Raw genomic sequence first — 17,835 nt, 5'->3', positions numbered from 1 at the left:
TGGCCCTGCCTGGAATTGTACCATTAGAGCCACGCTCTCCAGGAAAGAAATCATTTCCAAGCATTGACTTCTCTGAAAGTCAGACCTCGTTGTTGTATGGGTCGTGGTTCACGAACTTGGATATGTGAAAAACATAGAATGCCTTTATTTTCTGTAAATCAATTAAATCTCGCTCTGCGCTCCTATTATATTGGGCTGCTGGGAAATTCAGCCTACAGATGCTCCTGTCACATTGATGGACTAAGGTCTGGGGGGCTTGGGGTCTCCTCCAGTTATTAGCCCTTGCTGGTTTTGCCCCAGCCACATGGCCCCTTTCAGTTTAGGAGGCACATGGGGTGACCCACAGCCTGAGATCTTGTGTGTTTTGCCCCCCAGCTCGGCCACAAGTCTGACTCTACTTCTGGGGAGGGAATCCACTTTCTCTCCTCCAAGTTCTACCTGAGGCCTTCCAGGACTCCCATGGACACATTTTACAAATGGGGAAACTGAGGACTGGCGAAGCGCTCACACAGCAGACTGAAAAGGAAGCGATAACATCCTCCTTTTCATCCCAACAAGGTGTTACTGACTGTGGCCTTCGCAGCGGCACTTGCATTCATCAGGCAACCATGTCTTACCTGTGCACAATGCACATCCAATGGCAGGATTTCAGGCACTATGACAGGCTGCCAGGGAGTTATTTGGAGAGAGGAGTCCTTTCTTTCTTTTCTTTCTTTCTTTCTTTCTTTCTTTCTTTCTTTCTTTCTTTCTTTCTTTCTTTCCTTCCTTCCTTCCTTCCCTCCTTCTTTCTTTTTTCTTTCTCCTTCCTTCCGTCCGTCCTTCCTTCCGTCCGTCCGTCCTTCCTTCCTTCCTTGCTTCCTTCCTTCCTTCTCTCTCTCTCTCTTTCTTTCTTTCTTTCATGAGATCTTGTTCTGTCACCCAAGCTGGAATGAAATGGTGTGATCAGAGCTCAGAGCTCCTGAGCTCAAGCTATCCTCCCACCTCAGCCTCTTGAGTAGCTAAGACTAGAGGTGCGGACTGCCACCATCAGCTAATTTTAATTTTATTTATTTATTTATTTTTGGTAGGGACAGAGTCTTGCTATGTTGCCAGGCTGGTCTTGAATTCCTGGGCTTAAGTGGCCTCCCAAAGCACTGGGATTACCAGTGTGAGCCACTGAGCCTGGCCAAGTGGCAGGGGTCTTTCTGTTACATAATGCTGTGTGGATAGAGTGAAGAGTCATAAATCCTAGCTGTCCTGCCAACTCACTTTGACAGACTCTGTTTCCTCTTTGGGCCTCAGTTATTGTATCTATATAATAGGATTAGCTCAGATGCCCTAGGATTCCCTAGATGGCTTGTGTGATGTTGTTCTTGTTGTTTTTGTTGTTGTTTGAGACAGAGTTTTGCTCTGTTGCCCAGTCTGGAGTACAGTGACAGGATCATAGCTCACTGTAGCCTTGACCTCCCAGACTCAAGCAATCCTCCCACCTCAGCCTCCTGAGGAGCTGGGACTACAGGGACATGTCACCATGCCCAGCTAAGTTTTTGGTATTTTTTTTTTTTTTTTTTTTGTAGAATCGTTGCTATTGCCTTGCTCTTCATTCCCCAAGCTGGTCTTGAACTCCTGGGCTCAAGGAATCTGCCTGTCTTGGCCTCCCAAAGTGCTGGGATTACAGGTGTGAGCCACGACACCCAGCTCCTAGATGGCATACTGACCCTATCATGGCTCCCTCTGGCTGAAGAAGTTATACCTCCAAACCCTGCTCCTGAACACTCAAGATCAGCAGTAGCAAGGGCCTACGCTCCAGGTCCCTGGGGGGTCTAGGTAACTGGAGAGACAGGGCTGTGTGCCCTCTGGTATCTCCTGTGTCTGGACATTCATGCTGAGAGCAGGAGCTGAGAAAGGAGGAGGAGAAAGAGATTCAAATTCTTCCCAAAAACCTGAGGGACCCCCAGGGCTCACGTGCCCCTATGCCTTTCTCGCAATGCCAGTCTAAGAGGGCCTCTTGGTAGGAATAAAGGAACCATCTGCTCACCCTCCTATGTCCTGGAAGACAAAAGCACTTGAGTTGCAGCTGGAGGAATGTAGGTTACACTCATAGACTGCCAAACTGGAAACTGCCAGGGTCCAGGCATGATTCCATCCTGCAGGGCCGAGGAGAGGCAGCAGAAGAAGTTGATGAATTGCACTTGCCAGAATTTGCACTCAAGCCGTGGGTTAGAAGGTGGATTCAAACTAAGTGATGCCTGGTGCTCTCTAAGCCTCAGGAAGAGTCCTCTTCCTCCAGCCCAGGAGGTCCTCAGCCCCTGCTTTAGACCTCAATGACCCCCATGGCCTGTGGATGTAAGGGTAAAGCTCTGCCTGGCATTTGAAATCTCTGCAGCCTGGGAGCCCCTGTCTCCTCAGCCCCACTTCTTCTTTTTGTTGATACAGGCTGGGCAAGAGCCAGGCCTTCTTTTTCTGTCTGGTAAATGCTCTCTGCAGCTGAGGCTTCTGCCCCTCTCCTGGAATGCCAGCTTCTTTGTTCTGGGCCCCTCCTCCAGGAAACCCTCCCAGACTAATCAAATCTCAACCAAGCCAGGACTACCACCTCCCCTGACTCCCAACACTCCTCTGCAGTCAGTTCCTTGCTGAGGGTCTTGGCCTTTCTCTCAGTGGAACAGGAAAGGCCCTTCAGGGTGGCCTGGGGCAGAGCCAGCCACGCTGGAGTGAAGTGGGGTTAGAGAGGTTTCCTGGGGGAGGAAGGCCCTGGCAGAGGGAGCCAATTTGGCATCAAATGTTCTGAGGCTGCTCTCGTGGAGGACAGAGGCTGGGAGCAGATCTGACTCATTCCTGCCACTTTGCCTGGCTGCACGCCCAGCCGGAGGGCTTTCTTAGACACCTGTCCAGCAGAGTGACATCCATTTAGGACTGTACTGTCTAATATGGTAGCCAATGGCCACATATGGCTTTTTTTCCTTTTTCTTATTTTTTAAAATTAGCAATGGGGTCTCACTGTGTTGCCCAGGCTAGAGTGCAGTGATTATGCACAGATGTGATCATCATGCAATACACCCTTGAAGTCCTGGCCTCAAGCAATCCTCTTGCCTCAGCCTCCTGAATAGCTGGGACTAGAGGCACATGCCACCATACTGGGCCACATACGACTTTTTTCTTTTTTTCTTTTTTTTTTTTTTAAGGTGTGCAGTCTGGGTGCAATGGCTCATGCCTGCAGTCCCAGCACTTTGGGAGGCTGAGGCAGGTGGCTCACCTGAGGTCAGGAGTTTAAGACCAGCCTGGCCAATATGGTGAAACCACGTGTCTACTAAAAATATAAAAAATTAACCGGGTGTGGTGGCGGGCATCTGTAATCCCAGGTACTTGGGAGGCTGAGGCAGGAGAATTGCTTAAACCTGGGAGGCTGAGGTTGCAGTGAGCCAAGATAGCACCATTGCACTCCAGCCTGGGCAACAAGAGCGAAACTCTGTCCCCCCAAAAAAAAAAAAAAAGATGTCCAACTATATACTGACAAATAAGGCTTTGAGCATATGAAATGGGGCTGCCCTACACTGAGATGTACTGTAAGCATAAAGCACACACTAGATTTCAAAGACTTAGCACAAAAAAATGTAAAATATTTCATTAGTTTTTTTCTATTAATATTAGTGACAGATGAAAATGCATATATTTTGGATATAATTGGGTTAAATTAAGTACATTATTTAAATGACTTGTTTCTTTTTGCATTTTTCTTTTTTTTTTTTTTTTTTTTTTGAGACGGAGTCTTGCTCTGTTGCCCAGGCTGGAGTGCAGTGGCACGATCTTGGCTCACTGCAACCTCTGCCTCCTGGGTTCAAGCGATTCTCCTGTCTCAGCCTCCCAAGTACCTGGGATTACAGGTGCACACCACCACGCCCAGCTAATTTTTGTGTTTTTAGTAGAGATGGGGTTTCACCATGTTGGCCAGAGTGGTCTCGAACTTCTGACCTCAGGTGATCCACCCGCCTCGGCTTCCCAAAGTGCTGGGATTACAGGTATGAGCCATGGTGCTCAGCTACATTTTTGTTTTTGAGACAGGGTCTTGCTATGTTGCCCAGGATGGTCTTGAACTCCGAGGCTCAAGTGATTCTCCTGCCTCAGCCTCCCAAAGTGCTAGGATTACAGACATGAGCCACTCCACCCGGCCTTATGTCTCTTTCTATATATTTTATATCAGTATTAGAAAATTTTAAATTACAGAAATGGCTCACACGTCATTTCTATTTTACAGAAGAGGAAATAAGCTTCAGAGGGTTTGAGTGACAGATGGTGCAAAACCCAGGTATGACCCGGGTAAGTGGGCCCTTGGATTTGTGAGCAGATAAGACTTCAAAAGAGGTACATTCCCCAGGCCTTGCTTCTGGCCAGAGGATAAATGCCAGAACATTTCGTGATCAAAGAGTCACATCTCCTCCTCCCCCTGAGTCTTGACCAACCAGCAGTACATTTGGCCTTTGAGGGTGGCCTCAGAGTTGATGTTGTGACCCATGGACGCAAGAGGATCCCCAAGATGCTCAGGCTGTTGTCTGACCTCTCTCCCCAACCCCAGGCCAGCTCCAACTGCATCCGAAAGCCTTCTGCCCTGCTCCAACCCCTCTTAGCTTTGACATCAGCTGTGGCTCCCTCCCAGGCATCAACTATCAGGTTATCTTGCAACCACCACCTCAGACCTATTTCTGTTCCTGTCTCCAGCTGTTGCTCAGGCCACAGATCACTCTCCCCACAGATGAGCACGCCAGTGGGTATGTGTCCAGCGCTAGCCATGAGGGGACACTCCCAAGCCTTTGTAGCAGCAGCAGCTATAGGGTGACCATGGGATTGGAAGACAGCCCTCTGCAGAAGGAGCTTCAGGGGGATCAGATCTTCACAACCATCCCACCTCCTGAGGCCCGCCCCTTAGAAGGGACTTGCTCTGGGGCCCACAGCCTGCACTGGAGGGAAGACTGTGACCCTTGCCTGGGCACAGACTCCGAAGGCTGTGGCTGCTGGCAGGCCCACAGCCCTGCCTGGATCAATCCAAGGGCCACCACTGGCTGCCCAGGGAGGGCCCCTCTGGGGTCCTGGGAGCAAGTAGAGCTCATCTTGTCTTGGGTGTCCCAAATGTCCCCAGCATCACTTCCAGGTGAAAATCTTGTCCTGAATGAGGACTTAGGACCCAGTCCTGGGTCCCTTGAGGCCAGGTGTGCTGGGATCCAGCTGGGACATCCCATTTGGATATAATAGGGTCAAATCCGGGGCTGTAATTATAACATAAGGAGGCCACTTTCAGCTTTAAAATAGTTTTAAATTTAAAAAGTGAATTAAGGGAAAGGACTTAGGGAGTGAGGATTCTTGGCAGTCTCGGGGTAATTATTATAAAACCAGCTCCCATTTTCCAAGTCCTCTGCAGCGCCGGGCCTGTGTTGCCACCATCCCTGGGAGGGGCTGGACAGGGTCCCTGGCACAGTTAGCAGCACTGGGGCTATTATGCCACCTCCAGATGGCCACCACCATACCCATCCCACCCTCCTTTGAGCCCAGTTGCTCTAGTATAGAGTAGAAGAGTTACTGGACAGATCCTGGTTCAAATCCTGCTCTGTGACCTGCCTACCTAACCTCCCTGAGCCTCGTCATCCTCATCTGTAAAATGGGGTAACAGCAGTTCTTGGATCGCAGGGAGAGCTGGACGTCTGCCTCAGGCCCTTTGCCTGCTTTAACAGGAACATTACTGGTGTTGCTTCCCTGTTACCACAGCTGCCTGCCTCCAAGCTGAGCAAATGTTGTCATCCAGACACCTCTCTCCCCCTCCTCACCATCTCCTCAAAAGTGGAGGGAGAAAATGGCCCCTACCTAGATCAGGCCAGGGGCGCCTGCAGGGTAACTCTCTATTTGGCCTGCTCCTCCTGTACACCCCACTCCTCCCCACTCCGGAGACAGGTTTGCCCTAAGCATGGGAGTGGGAGGGGGGGTCCATAGAGCAAGCCTCTCCCTTCCCCACATCACTGAGGTCAAAGTTAATCTAAGACCCAAAAGTGCCCTGTGGCCTGGGAGTTCCCTTCTGGTATAGTGACATTGACAGGAGCTGTGGTCAAAGTGAGCTGATGACATGCACCACCAGCCCCTCCTGGCCCTGCAGTGGGGCCTCCTTCCCAAGGGTGTTCAGACATTCCGTCTCCCCACAGCCCCCTCCACTGTCCCTTTCTCCCCCTTCACAACTGAACTTATACATGTGAGGTCCCAGTTTCTCACCTCCGCTCACTCCTCAGCACCCCCAGTGTCTGTCTCCTGCTCCTGCCGCTGTCTCATCTGGGTCACAATCATCACTTGGTCTCTAAGCCCAACTGTGAACTTGCCCTTGGGCACTTTTTTGGACTTGGACTAGGGACTAGGGTGAGGATGCACATTTTAAAAAAAGCACTCTAGGGCCAGGCACGGTGGCTCACACCTGTAATCCCAGCACTTTAGGAGGCCCAGGTGGGTGGATTACTTGGGGTCAGGAGTTCGAGACCAGCCTGACCAACATGGTGAAACCCCATCTCTACTAAAAATACAAAAATTGGCCGGGCGTGGTGGTGCGCACCTGTAATCCCAGCTACTCGGGAGGCTGAGGCAGGAGAATTGCTTGAACCTGGGAGGCGGAGGTTGCAGTGAGCTGAGATCATGCCACTCACTTCAGCCTGGGCTACAGAGCAAGACTCCGTCTCAAAAATAAATAAATAAATAAATAAAATTAAATAAAAATAAAAATAAAACCCCCTCTTGGGGTTGTGCGTGTGCAGGGCCTGGGCCTGAAGGCACATGCCCCCTTAGATTTTCCTTCCAGGACCCCACAATGCTGCGTGTCCAATGTGGCCAGCTCCCTGTAGGGTTCCCAGAGCAAGTGAAGGCTCCACTTTCTGCTCAGGGATATGCCCTGGTCTCCTCTCTATCCTGAACAGCCAAACACTGTCTTTTGGGCACCACCTCCTAAATCTCTCTCATCCAGCCCTCTGTCTTCCACCTCCCTCCACCCTGTCCCCTCCCGCCTGGACACAGGCCACCCCTTGCTCCCTGCCACCATTCCTGCCTGCCCATCTGCATTCCTCAGGGATGTTCCCCATTTGCAGGCCTGGCCCTGCCCCTCCTCTACTATAAGCCCTTGGTAGCTCCCCGTCAGCCTGGGGAGGGGGTCCCAGGTTTCCCCCAGGGATCTAGCCCCTTTGAGCCTTTTGAGCCCCACAACCACACTGGGCTCTCTCTCACCTCTGAGCCTGGACACTTGCCCTTCCCTTGGCCTCAAACATGCTGTTCCCTTCTATCTGATTTGGAATACTGGTTGGAATTTCATTTCTTCCTTTCTTTCTGTTTGAGAGGGCCTCACTCTGTCACCCAGCCTGGGGTACAGTGGTGCGACCTCAGCTCACTGTAACCTCTGCCTCCTGGGTTCAAGCGATTCTCCTGCCTCAGGCTCCTGAGCAGCTGGGATTACAGGTGCACACCACTATCACCCAGCTAATTTTTGTATTTTTAGTAGAGACAGGGTTTCAGCAGTTGGCCAGGCTGGTCTCGAACTCCTGAGCTCAAGTGATCCACCTGCTTTGGCCTCCCAAAGTGCTGGGACCGTAAGCGTGAGCCACCACGCCTGACCAGAATTTCATTTCTTTGCTGAGTGACATGGTCTTCCCCTCTCGTCTGCTCCCATAGCCCCTTCCCTGCCCTTTGTGTAACCCTCACCTGCTCACCACTCATATCCCTCCCAACGCATAGTGCTTAACTCACCACCATTGCTCCCCAAAGCCTAGGACGGTACTAGAGACAGCACAAGCACTCAATTGGTATTTGTTGCATGGATACATGAATTTATTAATTCAACAGGGATGGACTGTCATGTAGGTGGCTTTGGTGACTGGGTGGGGACAAGGGGAGATACTGTATTAGCTATAGCCAGGGCCTGCCCGTGGCAGCAGGTGGCTGGAGGGAGAAGGCCACGTCACCTCCAGCATGCTGGGTGCTGATTTTAATGGCCTGGCAGTGAGGTGCGTGCATGGCAGAGCCTGCAGAAGAGGTAATGCCGAGAGGGCAGCTCTGCCCACCTCTAATTATTGCTTGAGTCTCTCTGGTAGTGTCAGCTGCCCGCCCCAGGGAGCTCAGTCTCCTCCATCACAGTGTGCGCTCGGGGTGGGGCTGCTGCCACTGCCAGTGGGGAAGACCAGAGGAGGTTCCCGGGGGTCTTTGGGTCTTGGAGAGCAGAGGCAGCCCCAGGCTTGGACCCTGCTTAGCTCCTGTCCTTCCTATCCCCAGGGCAGCTGAAGGGTGCCCCAGACTCAAGGGTCCCATCCAGAAGCCTCCAGGGTGACCAAGGAGCAAACTGGCTGAAGGAGGGTCCCCAGCACCCCCCAGGGAGGAAGCCTCAGATGGTTTGGTGTCTGCTGACATGGAAGCCCTTGGGAAGATGGTGCCCTAGTGGCTGGCTAGGCAGATGGGCAGCTCAGGCCCGGAAGGAGGCCTTCACCACGCGGCCCTTCAGTGGCTGTGGTGGCCGGAAGTTGTTCACCATGTGGATCCGCTCATCATCCTCCGAGGTAAAAAGGAGGCTCCGGAACTTCCCCATCTTGAGGAAGCAGAAGGAATGCTCAGGGCAGATTGGGGGTGCTGTGGTCCTCTATGACCCCAGATGCATCATCTGGCATACCTGCCCAGCCAGCTCTACCCCTCCCTCCTCCTTCCCTTAGGGTCTGTCCCTACTCTTCCCCACTCATTTTTCTCTGCGGGACCCTCATTTATTTACTCACTAAAGGGTCTGGGCTCTGCTTTACCTAGTTCTAGTTCCAAGCCCATCTAGCTAAGACTTATCAGCAAATGTAGCATTCAGATTCCAACACAGTAGCGGGGGTGGGGGTCCCAGGATCCAGGTATCCCCCCTCCCAGCCAGTGTCTAGGTTCTGGTGATTAACAGTCAAGCTAACTCCCAACCAAGAATCTATACATTTATTAGTAAAAAATGGGGAGGAACCTTGAAGGTGGGATCACAGGCTGTGGGGTGCTAGTTGGAGAGTCACACTGCCTGGGGTGAGCCCTGAGTGCCATGTCCCTCCATCTGGTCCTCTGAGAGGACTCACCTGCCTTTCAGAGATGCAGATGGGCTCCCGGAGCACAATCCAGGTGACACTCTCACTGAGTGGGGGAGTCGTCAGAGAGCCCGGGTAGGTCCAGTAGTGCCGGCTGGCAGGCAGGAGGCACTTGGGGTTGAAGCAGCTGAACTGGGCTTTGGTGCCCTGGAACAAGGTGGAGGAACCCAGGAATCAGCACAGACCTCCCACTGGGACCAAACCAGCAACTTCTCCACCCATCTCTTTCTTTCTTTTTTCTTTTCTTTTTCTTTTCTTTTCTTTTCTTTTTTTTCTTTTCTTTTCTTTCTTTCTTTTTCTTTCTTTCTTTCTTCCTTCCTTCCTTTCCCTTCCTTCCTTCCTTCCTTTCCCTTCCTTCCTTTCCCTTCCTTCCTTCCTTCCTCTCTCTCTCTCTTTCTTTCTTTCTTTTTCTTTTTCTTTTTTTTTGAGGTGGAGTCTCACTCTGTCACCCAGGCTGGAGTGCAGTGGCACGATCTCGGCTCACTGCAACCTCTGCCTCTTGGGTTCAAGCAATTCTCCTCTCTCAGCCTCCCAAGTAGCTGAGATTGTAGGCATGCACCACCATACCCGGCTAATTTTTGTATGTTTAGTAGAGACAGGGTTTCACCATGTTAGCCAGGCTGGTCTTGAACTCCTGACCTCAAGTGATCCGCCTGCCTTGGCCTCCCAAAGTGCTGGGATTACAGGCATGAGCCACTGTGCCCGGCATTCTCCACCCATTTCTATCAGCAGGATTTAGGCCTCTCTGTGTCCATTGATGCAAATTGTGGGCAAATGTCTGTGATCCCAGATGCCATCTTCCAGCCTGAGCCGGGCCCTCTCCATCCGTTTGCTTGTATGTAAAAGCTGTGGCTCCTGGAGGTATTTGGCCACGATCTTCCCTCCCTTGCCTTCAGCTGCCCTCAATGACATTGCCTATTAGACCACCATTAATGTGACAAGCATCTTATCAATTTTATACCTAGCCGGGCTTCATGCTGGACACCCAAGGGGGCTGCTGATCCCGATGAGGAATCAGGTGCAGGGCCCTGCTGATGCTGACCCTCCTCCTTGGTCTCAGCAAGGGTTTACTCCCAGAATGAAGGACTGGAAGGGCCCAACTTGTGAGCCAGCCTCTTCCTCTCTCCCCATCGGGCTGCTCGGGTCAGGGGCATGGACTTTACCTTGAACCGGACCATGTAGAGCGCATCTGTCAGACGATTCATGCTGGGGTGCTCGTCTCCTGTCTGTCAGGGAGAGGGCAGTGTGAGCCCAGCACCCACTGTGTTCTAGAACTAGGGGCAGTGCCAGGCCTCCCATGCCCCTCCAGGCCCCAGCAAACCACCACTCACCTCCAAGAAAACACCAACCACAGCCAGGCCATCAGGTGCTGAGGCCGCCTCCCCAAAAGTGCTGTACTTCTTGGCATTCCAGTGAACCAGATGCAGCTATGGGGCAACAACAGGCCAATGCTTCGTGCCTCCCAGAGGCAATGGGAACTCTGAGCCAGGCTCCCCTCACTCCCACCAGACCCCTGGCCTCTTTGCAGGAAGGGAAGCTGTCAAGCCTCCAAGGATTAGGATGCTGGGGGGTCCAGGGGAGCCCCAGAGGGTCACAGGTAGCATCCAACCAACTCTGGGCCCAATTCTTTTCTGGGCTCCGGGGCACCCAAAGAGGAATCTGGCCCAGGCCCTGCCTTGCAGGGAACGAGCTGTGAAATCGATCGTGAACATCCAGCGTGACACCTCCTTGAGGAGGTGGTGCCTACAGCTGAGTCCAGAGAATAAGCAGGGGGTCATCAGAGGGAAGCCTTGGGGAAAGGCATTCCAGGCAGAGAGAACAGCACAGGCAAAGCTTGGTGGTATGAAGGAGCCAGGTGTGAACAGGGGGTTCGTCACATGCAGCTCAGTGTATGAAGAGGTGAGGGGAAGGATGAGGCCAGGCAAGATCAGTTCATGCACAGTCTTGAATACTGGACTCAACCCTTGAAGGACTGTCAGCAAGGCTGCAGTGGGACTGGGTAGCCCTTCAGAAAACTCCAGGACGCTCAGACCAGGAAGGATAGCAGTGGGCAGGGTCAGATGGAAGACCCTGTGCTGGGGGTGGGTAGAAAATATCTCTCCCAAAGGCCCTGGGTACTCCTCTTCCCCCTATCCAAGGCCCGACCCCAGGCATCCTCAAGCCCCTGACTACCCAGGCCTGCGTTCCTTCCCATGTAGCAGAGGGATTCAAGTGGAGGAGGGCCCGTACCTCGCTGGGGAAGGACTTGCCGTCCACCGTGTGCTCAGAACCCACATCGTGCTTCTTGCCCCAGTGGAAGTGAAACTGCTTGAGGCGGTAGGGCCCTTCCAGGGGGCCCCCAGTCACCACTGTGGGTAGAAGTGGGGCGAGTGGCAATGAGTAGGAGAGGACCGACAGCCCAGTGCCGGGACCAGGGCAGCAGCCCAGGAAAGGGACATTTTTTTTTTTTTGAGTCAGGGTCTCGCTCTGTTGCCCAGGCTGGAGTGCCATGGTGCAAACATGGCTTATGACAGCCTCAACCTCCTGGCCTCAAGCCATCCTCCTGTCTTGGCCTCCCAAGTAGCTGGGACTATAGGCATGTGGCACCACACCCAGCTAATTTGTTTATTTTTTGTAGAGATGGGGTCTCTCTATGTTGGCCAGGCTGGTCTTGAACTCATGGGCTCAAGCAATCCTCCTGCCTTGGCCTCCCAAAATGCTGGGATTACAGGCACGAGCCACTGTGCCAGCTGAGATACATTTTTCCTTTTTTTTTTTTTTTTTTGAGATGGAATCTCGCTCTGTCACCGAGGCTGGAGTACAGTGGTGGCACAATCTCAGCTCACTGCAACCTCTACCTCCCAGGTTCAAGCATTTCTCCTGCCTCAGCCTCCCAAGTAGCTGGGATTACAGGCACCTGCCACCATATCCGGCTAATTTTTTGTATTTTTAGTAGAAAGGGAGTTTCACCATGTTGGCCAGGCTGGCCTCGAACTCCCAACCTTAGGTGATCTGCCTACCTCGGCCTTCCAAAGTGTGGGATACATTTTTCATTTGGAAAATTCACTGGGCTGACTGGGCTTGGGTTGGTTCCCACTGCCCCCTAGACCCCTGTCCCTTGAGCTGGGCCAGGGCAGAAATCCTGACAGCCGGCAGGTGGCAGAAGGGTCTGGGACTGACAGAGGACAGCTCTCTAGCTGTCCTCCCCGCTCCTGCCCAATTTCCCATGGAGGGTGGGACCCTGCCTCCCAGGACCCCCATTACCACTAACAATTAGGCCTCCCATGTCTGAAACCCTGATCCAGGGCTAGGTTGAAGAGACTATTTTGTTTAGTCTGCATAGTAGCCCATGAGGGACAGAACTTATTATTATCCATATTCTATAAAGGGAGAAGCTGAGGCACAGTGATGACGAGGCATTTGCTCAAGGTCACACAGCAAGGCACTGAACTAGGGTATGAACTAGTATCTCTTATGTCCAAAGCCCAAGCCACTAATCACCAGGCAACACTGCCTCCCTAGAACCTTGAAACTTCTTTAAACTTTGGGCTTTTCCAGAAGAGGAGGGTAGCTCCTGAGGGTCTCTACCTTCCTGGACAGGCCCAGGTGCCCCCAGTGCCATCTCCCCCAGAAATGGCCTCTTCTGAGGGCCCCACTTGTGCTGGCTTTGTAACTTTCTTGCCTTGATACCCGGTGAGCTGGGGCCATGCACGAGGCCTCCTGGGACTGATAGAATTTCCAGCTGAAAGGGATCTGGAGGTGGAGGGAGCCCCAGCTAGGCTTGAATGTGAGCTCCTGGATCAGATAACACCCCAGGCTCAGAGTTCCACTAGTCCCTTCCATGATGGGTGACCAGGGTAGGGCTTTGGCCCTGTGGCCTCCTCAAGCAGGAGGACAGGACAGTCCAGAAGTCCCTCTTTCTTGCCCGGTCTTATCAAAGAGGCAAGACCTGGGCACTGGCTAGGAGTCTGGGAGTAGCAGCTGTGGGCGGGGCCCTAATCAGGCTACCCCATCCCTGGAAGCAGGAGCGGCTGAGCCTGCAGGCTAAGCAATTGGATAGGTCTGCAGATGCTACCCTCCAAGCATGCCTCACCTGGGACCCCATAGTGTGGGCTCCTGGAGAGGGAGCTCCCTCCATAACACCCCTTGACCTTGGACCCCTTAGCCTCCTCCCCCAGTTCACACACAGAATGTGCTGCCATTCACGGGGCACTCAATGTGTGTTTGGCACTCTGCTGGCATCAACCCGTCTGACCTCTGGAGTGACCCACAGTGGGTGAGTGGCAGAGCCCCACCATCTCATTCCTCTTTTCACTGGCTTCCTGCGCCCTCCGGCCTGGGCATTCTGGGTGGGGGAGGGAGCCCCAGCCAGGCCTGAAGGCAACACCCCAGATCAGTAATCCAAAGGCATGTCCCCCTGTGTCTTCTCCCACCCCAGTGGCCTTCATTGAGCTACTGATTTCTTAGCTGAGCCCCCAGTGCCCTCTGAAGGCTGTTAGAAGGGACAGTCATATGAAAACTGTTCCTTGCCAAACTATCAACTAGGGTCAGCTAGAGCCCCATGCCCCCTCCCCAAAGCTCTGAGTAAGAGGCTTTTCTTAGAATTCAGTACCAGGAAATAAATGCTTTGTCTCTCTCCTGAGGATCTGCTAGACTCCCTTTCTTTTGCAGCAAAAACTATAATCAATCCTCTTTCTGTTTTTTCCTAGCCTACCAGGGAACTCAGAACTAAGTAAGATCACTCTTCTCATGAAAGGTCTGGCTTCCTTCATCCTCTTTGCCTTTTAATTTTCCATTTGAAACTTAAGTTCCTTTGAGGGCTTTTATCGTATTTGTGGGGAGGGGAGAAGGAGGAGGAAGGAACCAGTTATTAATACTTCCTTACACAAGAAACTCTAGTAGGTTTCTTCCTCGCCCCATTCCACCACTCTACCCAGTCATAAGGCCCAGTCATAAGGACGAAAATCCCTTCAATGAACAGCACTCCTGCCTAGGAATTTATCATGAAAGAACCTGGACTCTAATCCCAGGGCAAAGAGGCCTTGGAAGGAGCTGCCACGAATTCCCACTGGCCTCTTACTGGCCCAAGATGGTTGGACCTTGAAGTCATAGGTGAACTGGAGAGAGAGAGAGAGACCTTCAGGCTGGCCCAGGCTGCTTCTGGCCCTCCCCAGCTCATCAAGCCTCTATTTGCCCATCTGAGAGATGGGTTATTGAGAAGAATAAATGAGCGGCTTGTGACTTTAGCAAGGGGTTTGGCGCATGTAAATTTTAGCTCCCTTGTCTCTCCCTGCTAGGCTTGGCCAGATCACACAGGGAGGAGGGCTTGGCAGGTCAGTGATGGGGCAGAGAGTGAAAACAAACCTGATCTGCAGCACCACAAGGAAGGGAAGGAAGGGAAGGAAAGAAATTAGCATTTCCTGAGCATCTGCTGTGTGCCAGATCTATCGACCTTACTTGGTATTTTCATTTTTCCCCTCTATGACCTAAGAAGGTAGGTCTTATTGCTCTCACTTTATACATAAGGAGACTGAAGATCAGCCCAAGGCTTCACAGCTGGTGAGAGGAGGAACCTTTCTTACCCACCATAGCATGCTTCCTGAGACTGCCCAACACAAGGTTAGGACCCTAAGGGGCCAGGGGCCAGGTGCCAGGCTTTGGCAGGGGCCACTTACCGGTTCGGTCATCGCTGTCATTGAAGTCTACCTGGACAGAGTGGCCATTGTTGGTGATGCTGAGGGACATGCAGGCCTCATAGGAAAGCTCCAGTGGTTGCAGACTGGGAGAGTACACAGCCTGGCTGGAGATGATATTGATGGGTGATTGGCGATCTCCCTGGGCAATGGGATACAGCTTGTGCCAATGCGAGGGGCCTGCAGGTGCGGAGGAGGGCAAGGACTCAGGCCAGCCAGGATCTCTGGGCTTCAGGCCGAGGACACCCATAGGGGAATGGTCTCTTCAGCATCCTTTCAGAGGTGAGCCCCTGCATTGGAGCTGCACAGCTTGGAGTTCCAATCCCAGCTTTGCCATTTCCCCTTTCAGCCTCCGTTTCTTTGTCTGTGAAATGGTCTCACTAAAACTCACCTTCCAGTGCTGATAGGAGGCCCAGAGAGGTACTGTACGGAAGGGAACATAACAGCTACAGGCTCGGGGTGGCTCAGAGTAATAAATCTCCCCAACAGGGAGACCTCCAGACATCTGAAGTCTCTGACCTGACCCCATCAGTATCTCACCTCTTTCTGCACCTTGGGCAATTTGGTGTTGGTGTTTGTGATAAATAACAATAAAAACTCACATCAACCTAGCTTTGACTCTGTGACATGTATTTGCCTCTCACAACCACCTTGTGAAATAGAAACCAGCAAGATCCCCATTTCACAGATGAGGGAACTGAGGGCCACTCACACATGTGTGCATGCATATGTACTAATATAAATACAGCATGTGCATGCACTGCCCCCAGCTGCCCTCCCCATGTGTGTGCCTGCAAGTCCATAGAGATCTTCCTATGAACACATTAATCTTTCTATGATCTTCCATTGTGCACACAGAGCAGCCAGGCCCAGAACATTCATGTGTACAAACACACACACAGCCCTGCAGACTACATCTGACACATGCATATGCTCTCTCACACACAAACCCCTCTGTTGGAGACCCAAGTTTGCATAAAGGACCACAGCAAAACACATGCCCATGCACACACACACACACACACACACCTGCATACACACCCACAGGCGCCCACCACCTGCCTCCCAGAGGATCCATCTGCAGCCGAGAGGCTCAGCATCTCCCTGGGGAACATCCTGAGATGCAGCCTATTTTTAGAGCTACTGCCGGCTGGTGCTTCTCCCCCTTTTTGGCTTCTTAAGTTTTCCTGAGAAAACAGCAGCAGGTGCCGACAGAGCCGTGTCCCCAATGGATGACTCAGAATCGTGGCCCGGCCCCTCTGGGTTATTTTTGAAGCCCTGTGAACACTGCTGCATGCCGGCACCTCTGTCCTCTGTCCTTCCCTTCCTCGACTGGACAATCCAGCTCTGCCTGGGTGATGGGGTGGCTGCCTTGGGGGAGCAGGCCCATGGAGCAGGCTACACAGGACACTGGGTGCTCAGAGCTGGTGGGCATGACTAGCAAGAAGGGCTGGAGGCAGGGGACTCTGGCTCTGGGGGAAGCACCCAAAAGGTGGCTCAGAGCAGGTGCTGGGAGAAGATGATCCCTATGGGTCCTGTCCATCTGCCCCATGTCTGCCTGTCTCTCCCTCTCTGCTTGTCTATATCATCTTTTTCTGAATGTCTCTTTCCAGCTCTTGCATACCCAGATCTGGGGGTTCTCTTCCAAAATATGCTCCTTTGTTCTTGGGGCCCCAGAGGGAGCCAAAGACTCCACAGCACCCTCCCTCTGGTCTACTGCAACTTTCTGGCTTCCCAGACTGTAGTCCCCCACCCAACCTCACAAAGTGACTGCCTCTCCGCAGAGGAGTGGGGCTGGGGGATGTTCCTCCCACCATTACTTTTTCTTCTCCGCACCCCACCTGTCTTGCACTGGTTCCCCAGGGAAATAGGGAACCCCTTACCCCACACCCCCACCCCTGCTTGGTAAGAAATGGCCCCAAAGGGAATTGACTGCCCCAGACCCACACTCCAGCCGTCTGGCTCTCACCTTCTGCCTCTTCTCCCTTTCTCTGAGTCCTAAGGAAACTGAGGCAGGATGAAGGAGCTCTCTTCCGCGTCAGCCCAGGAGGCTGGTGTGGGCCACGGGCTCCCACGACTCACACCCGGACGTGCGCAAACACCCTGCTCGGTGTAGACGCCCAGACACATGCTTGCGCCCCCAAGTGCCCCCTTCCCTCACGTACCAGCCGAGAAGGCAGCTCGGCCACTTCTGCGGGGAAATTCTCTCCGGGGGACACTGCGCCTTTGCCACGCGGAGCCCCGCTCCCCCGAGGTCCCCGCTCACTTGCCGTGCGCGCTACCCGCAGACACCCGCGCACAGCGCTCCGCGGCGCCCGCCCCCCGCTGCCCTGGGCCACCCCCACGCGCTGCGCACGCCCGGGGCGAGTGAGTGAGAGTCTGGGCCTGGGTCTGAGCGGGCTGGGCAATCAGGGGCTTCGCGGAGGAGGCGGCAGGACACAGCCGCCAGGTCGCTTGCTGGCGGCGGGGCCACCGGGGTGCAGCGCGGACTTTGCGTCTGGCGCGGGGGACCAAGGCTTGGGCCAAGTTCGGGGGCCGGGATGGGAAGAGGGGTCCCGGCCCAGCCTGGAGGGTGGGAGCTTTCCGGTCTGGGAAACCAGCTGGGCAAGAGCGTTGGGGCGAGTGCAGTTGGGTCGGGGGTCCGAGCCAGGGGCGGTGGGGGAGGTCTGCGCCTACCGTCGTCCTGGCCGTAGCCCCAGCCGTGGTGGCCGGTCATGCCGCTGCCGTCCCCGCAGCCGTGCACCTGCCCGGTCGGCTCGGTCCGCTCGTTCGGGCTGCGGCTCCGGCCCCGCTCGCTACCGCGGAGCAGCCTCTTAAAGCAGCGGCTGGCGGGAGGAGCAGTTCCCGGGGGACCCGCCCCCCACCCCCCAGCAGGGCCAGAGAGGCCGGCCTGCCCCGCCCTCGCCAGCCCGCGAGCCAGTTGAACCCCGAGCGGAGATTCAGGGCAGGAGGAAGTAACCCTCTCCCCCCAACTCCCACCCCTGCCCTGGCTGGGCGACTCTCCCTCTTTCTCCCCCAGCAACTTGTGCGGACTCTGGGACACTAGATGCCTGTGCCGCACATGGCGTCCCTTCCCT

The 17,835-nt window shown here is 53.7% G+C and overlaps 1 protein-coding gene across 3 annotated transcripts; it reads right to left on the bottom strand.

Annotated features, from left to right (window-relative positions):
* Window positions 1-7,802: 7,802 nt before the first annotated feature.
* CA7 (carbonic anhydrase 7) lies at window positions 7,803-17,606 on the bottom strand. 3 transcript variants are annotated; one of them, XM_004057773.3, is made up of 7 exons: window positions 17,435-17,606; window positions 14,741-14,938; window positions 11,316-11,434; window positions 10,418-10,513; window positions 10,250-10,312; window positions 9,078-9,233; window positions 7,803-8,569 (listed from the first exon to the last, which is right to left on the bottom strand). In XM_004057773.3, exons 1-7 carry the CDS (start codon window positions 17,472-17,474, stop codon window positions 8,447-8,449), a joined length of 795 nt encoding a protein of 264 aa, XP_004057821.1. In that variant the 5' UTR covers window positions 17,475-17,606; the 3' UTR covers window positions 7,803-8,446. The 3 variants fall into 3 exon arrangements, with proteins under 3 accessions (XP_004057821.1, XP_018868194.1, XP_004057822.1); XM_019012649.4 differs by lacking the exon at window positions 17,435-17,606 and adding an exon at window positions 16,924-17,084; XM_004057774.4 differs by lacking the exon at window positions 17,435-17,606 and adding an exon at window positions 16,728-16,911.
* Between the last annotated feature and the right edge of the window lie 229 nt (window positions 17,607-17,835).

Source organism: Gorilla gorilla, chromosome 18 (genome assembly GCF_029281585.2).
Source record: "Gorilla gorilla gorilla isolate KB3781 chromosome 18, NHGRI_mGorGor1-v2.1_pri, whole genome shotgun sequence".
In the NCBI taxonomy this organism is placed as follows: Eukaryota; Metazoa; Chordata; class Mammalia; order Primates; family Hominidae; genus Gorilla; species Gorilla gorilla.
This window is presented reverse-complemented; position numbering and strand designations above follow the sequence as displayed.

Excerpts from the sequence above, each read along its gene's own strand:
- CA7 (XM_004057773.3), bottom strand. The coding sequence starts at position 17,474 with ATGACCGGCCACCACGGCTGGGGCTACGGCCAGGACGACG. Across the intron at positions 14,939-17,434 it reads GGGCTACGGCCAGGACGACG|GCCCCTCGCATTGGCACAAG; the intron begins GTAGGCGCAGAC and ends CCGCACCTGCAG. Across the intron at positions 10,514-11,315 it reads GCAAGTCCTTCCCCAGCGAG|CTGCATCTGGTTCACTGGAA; the intron begins GTACGGGCCCTC and ends GTTGCCCCATAG.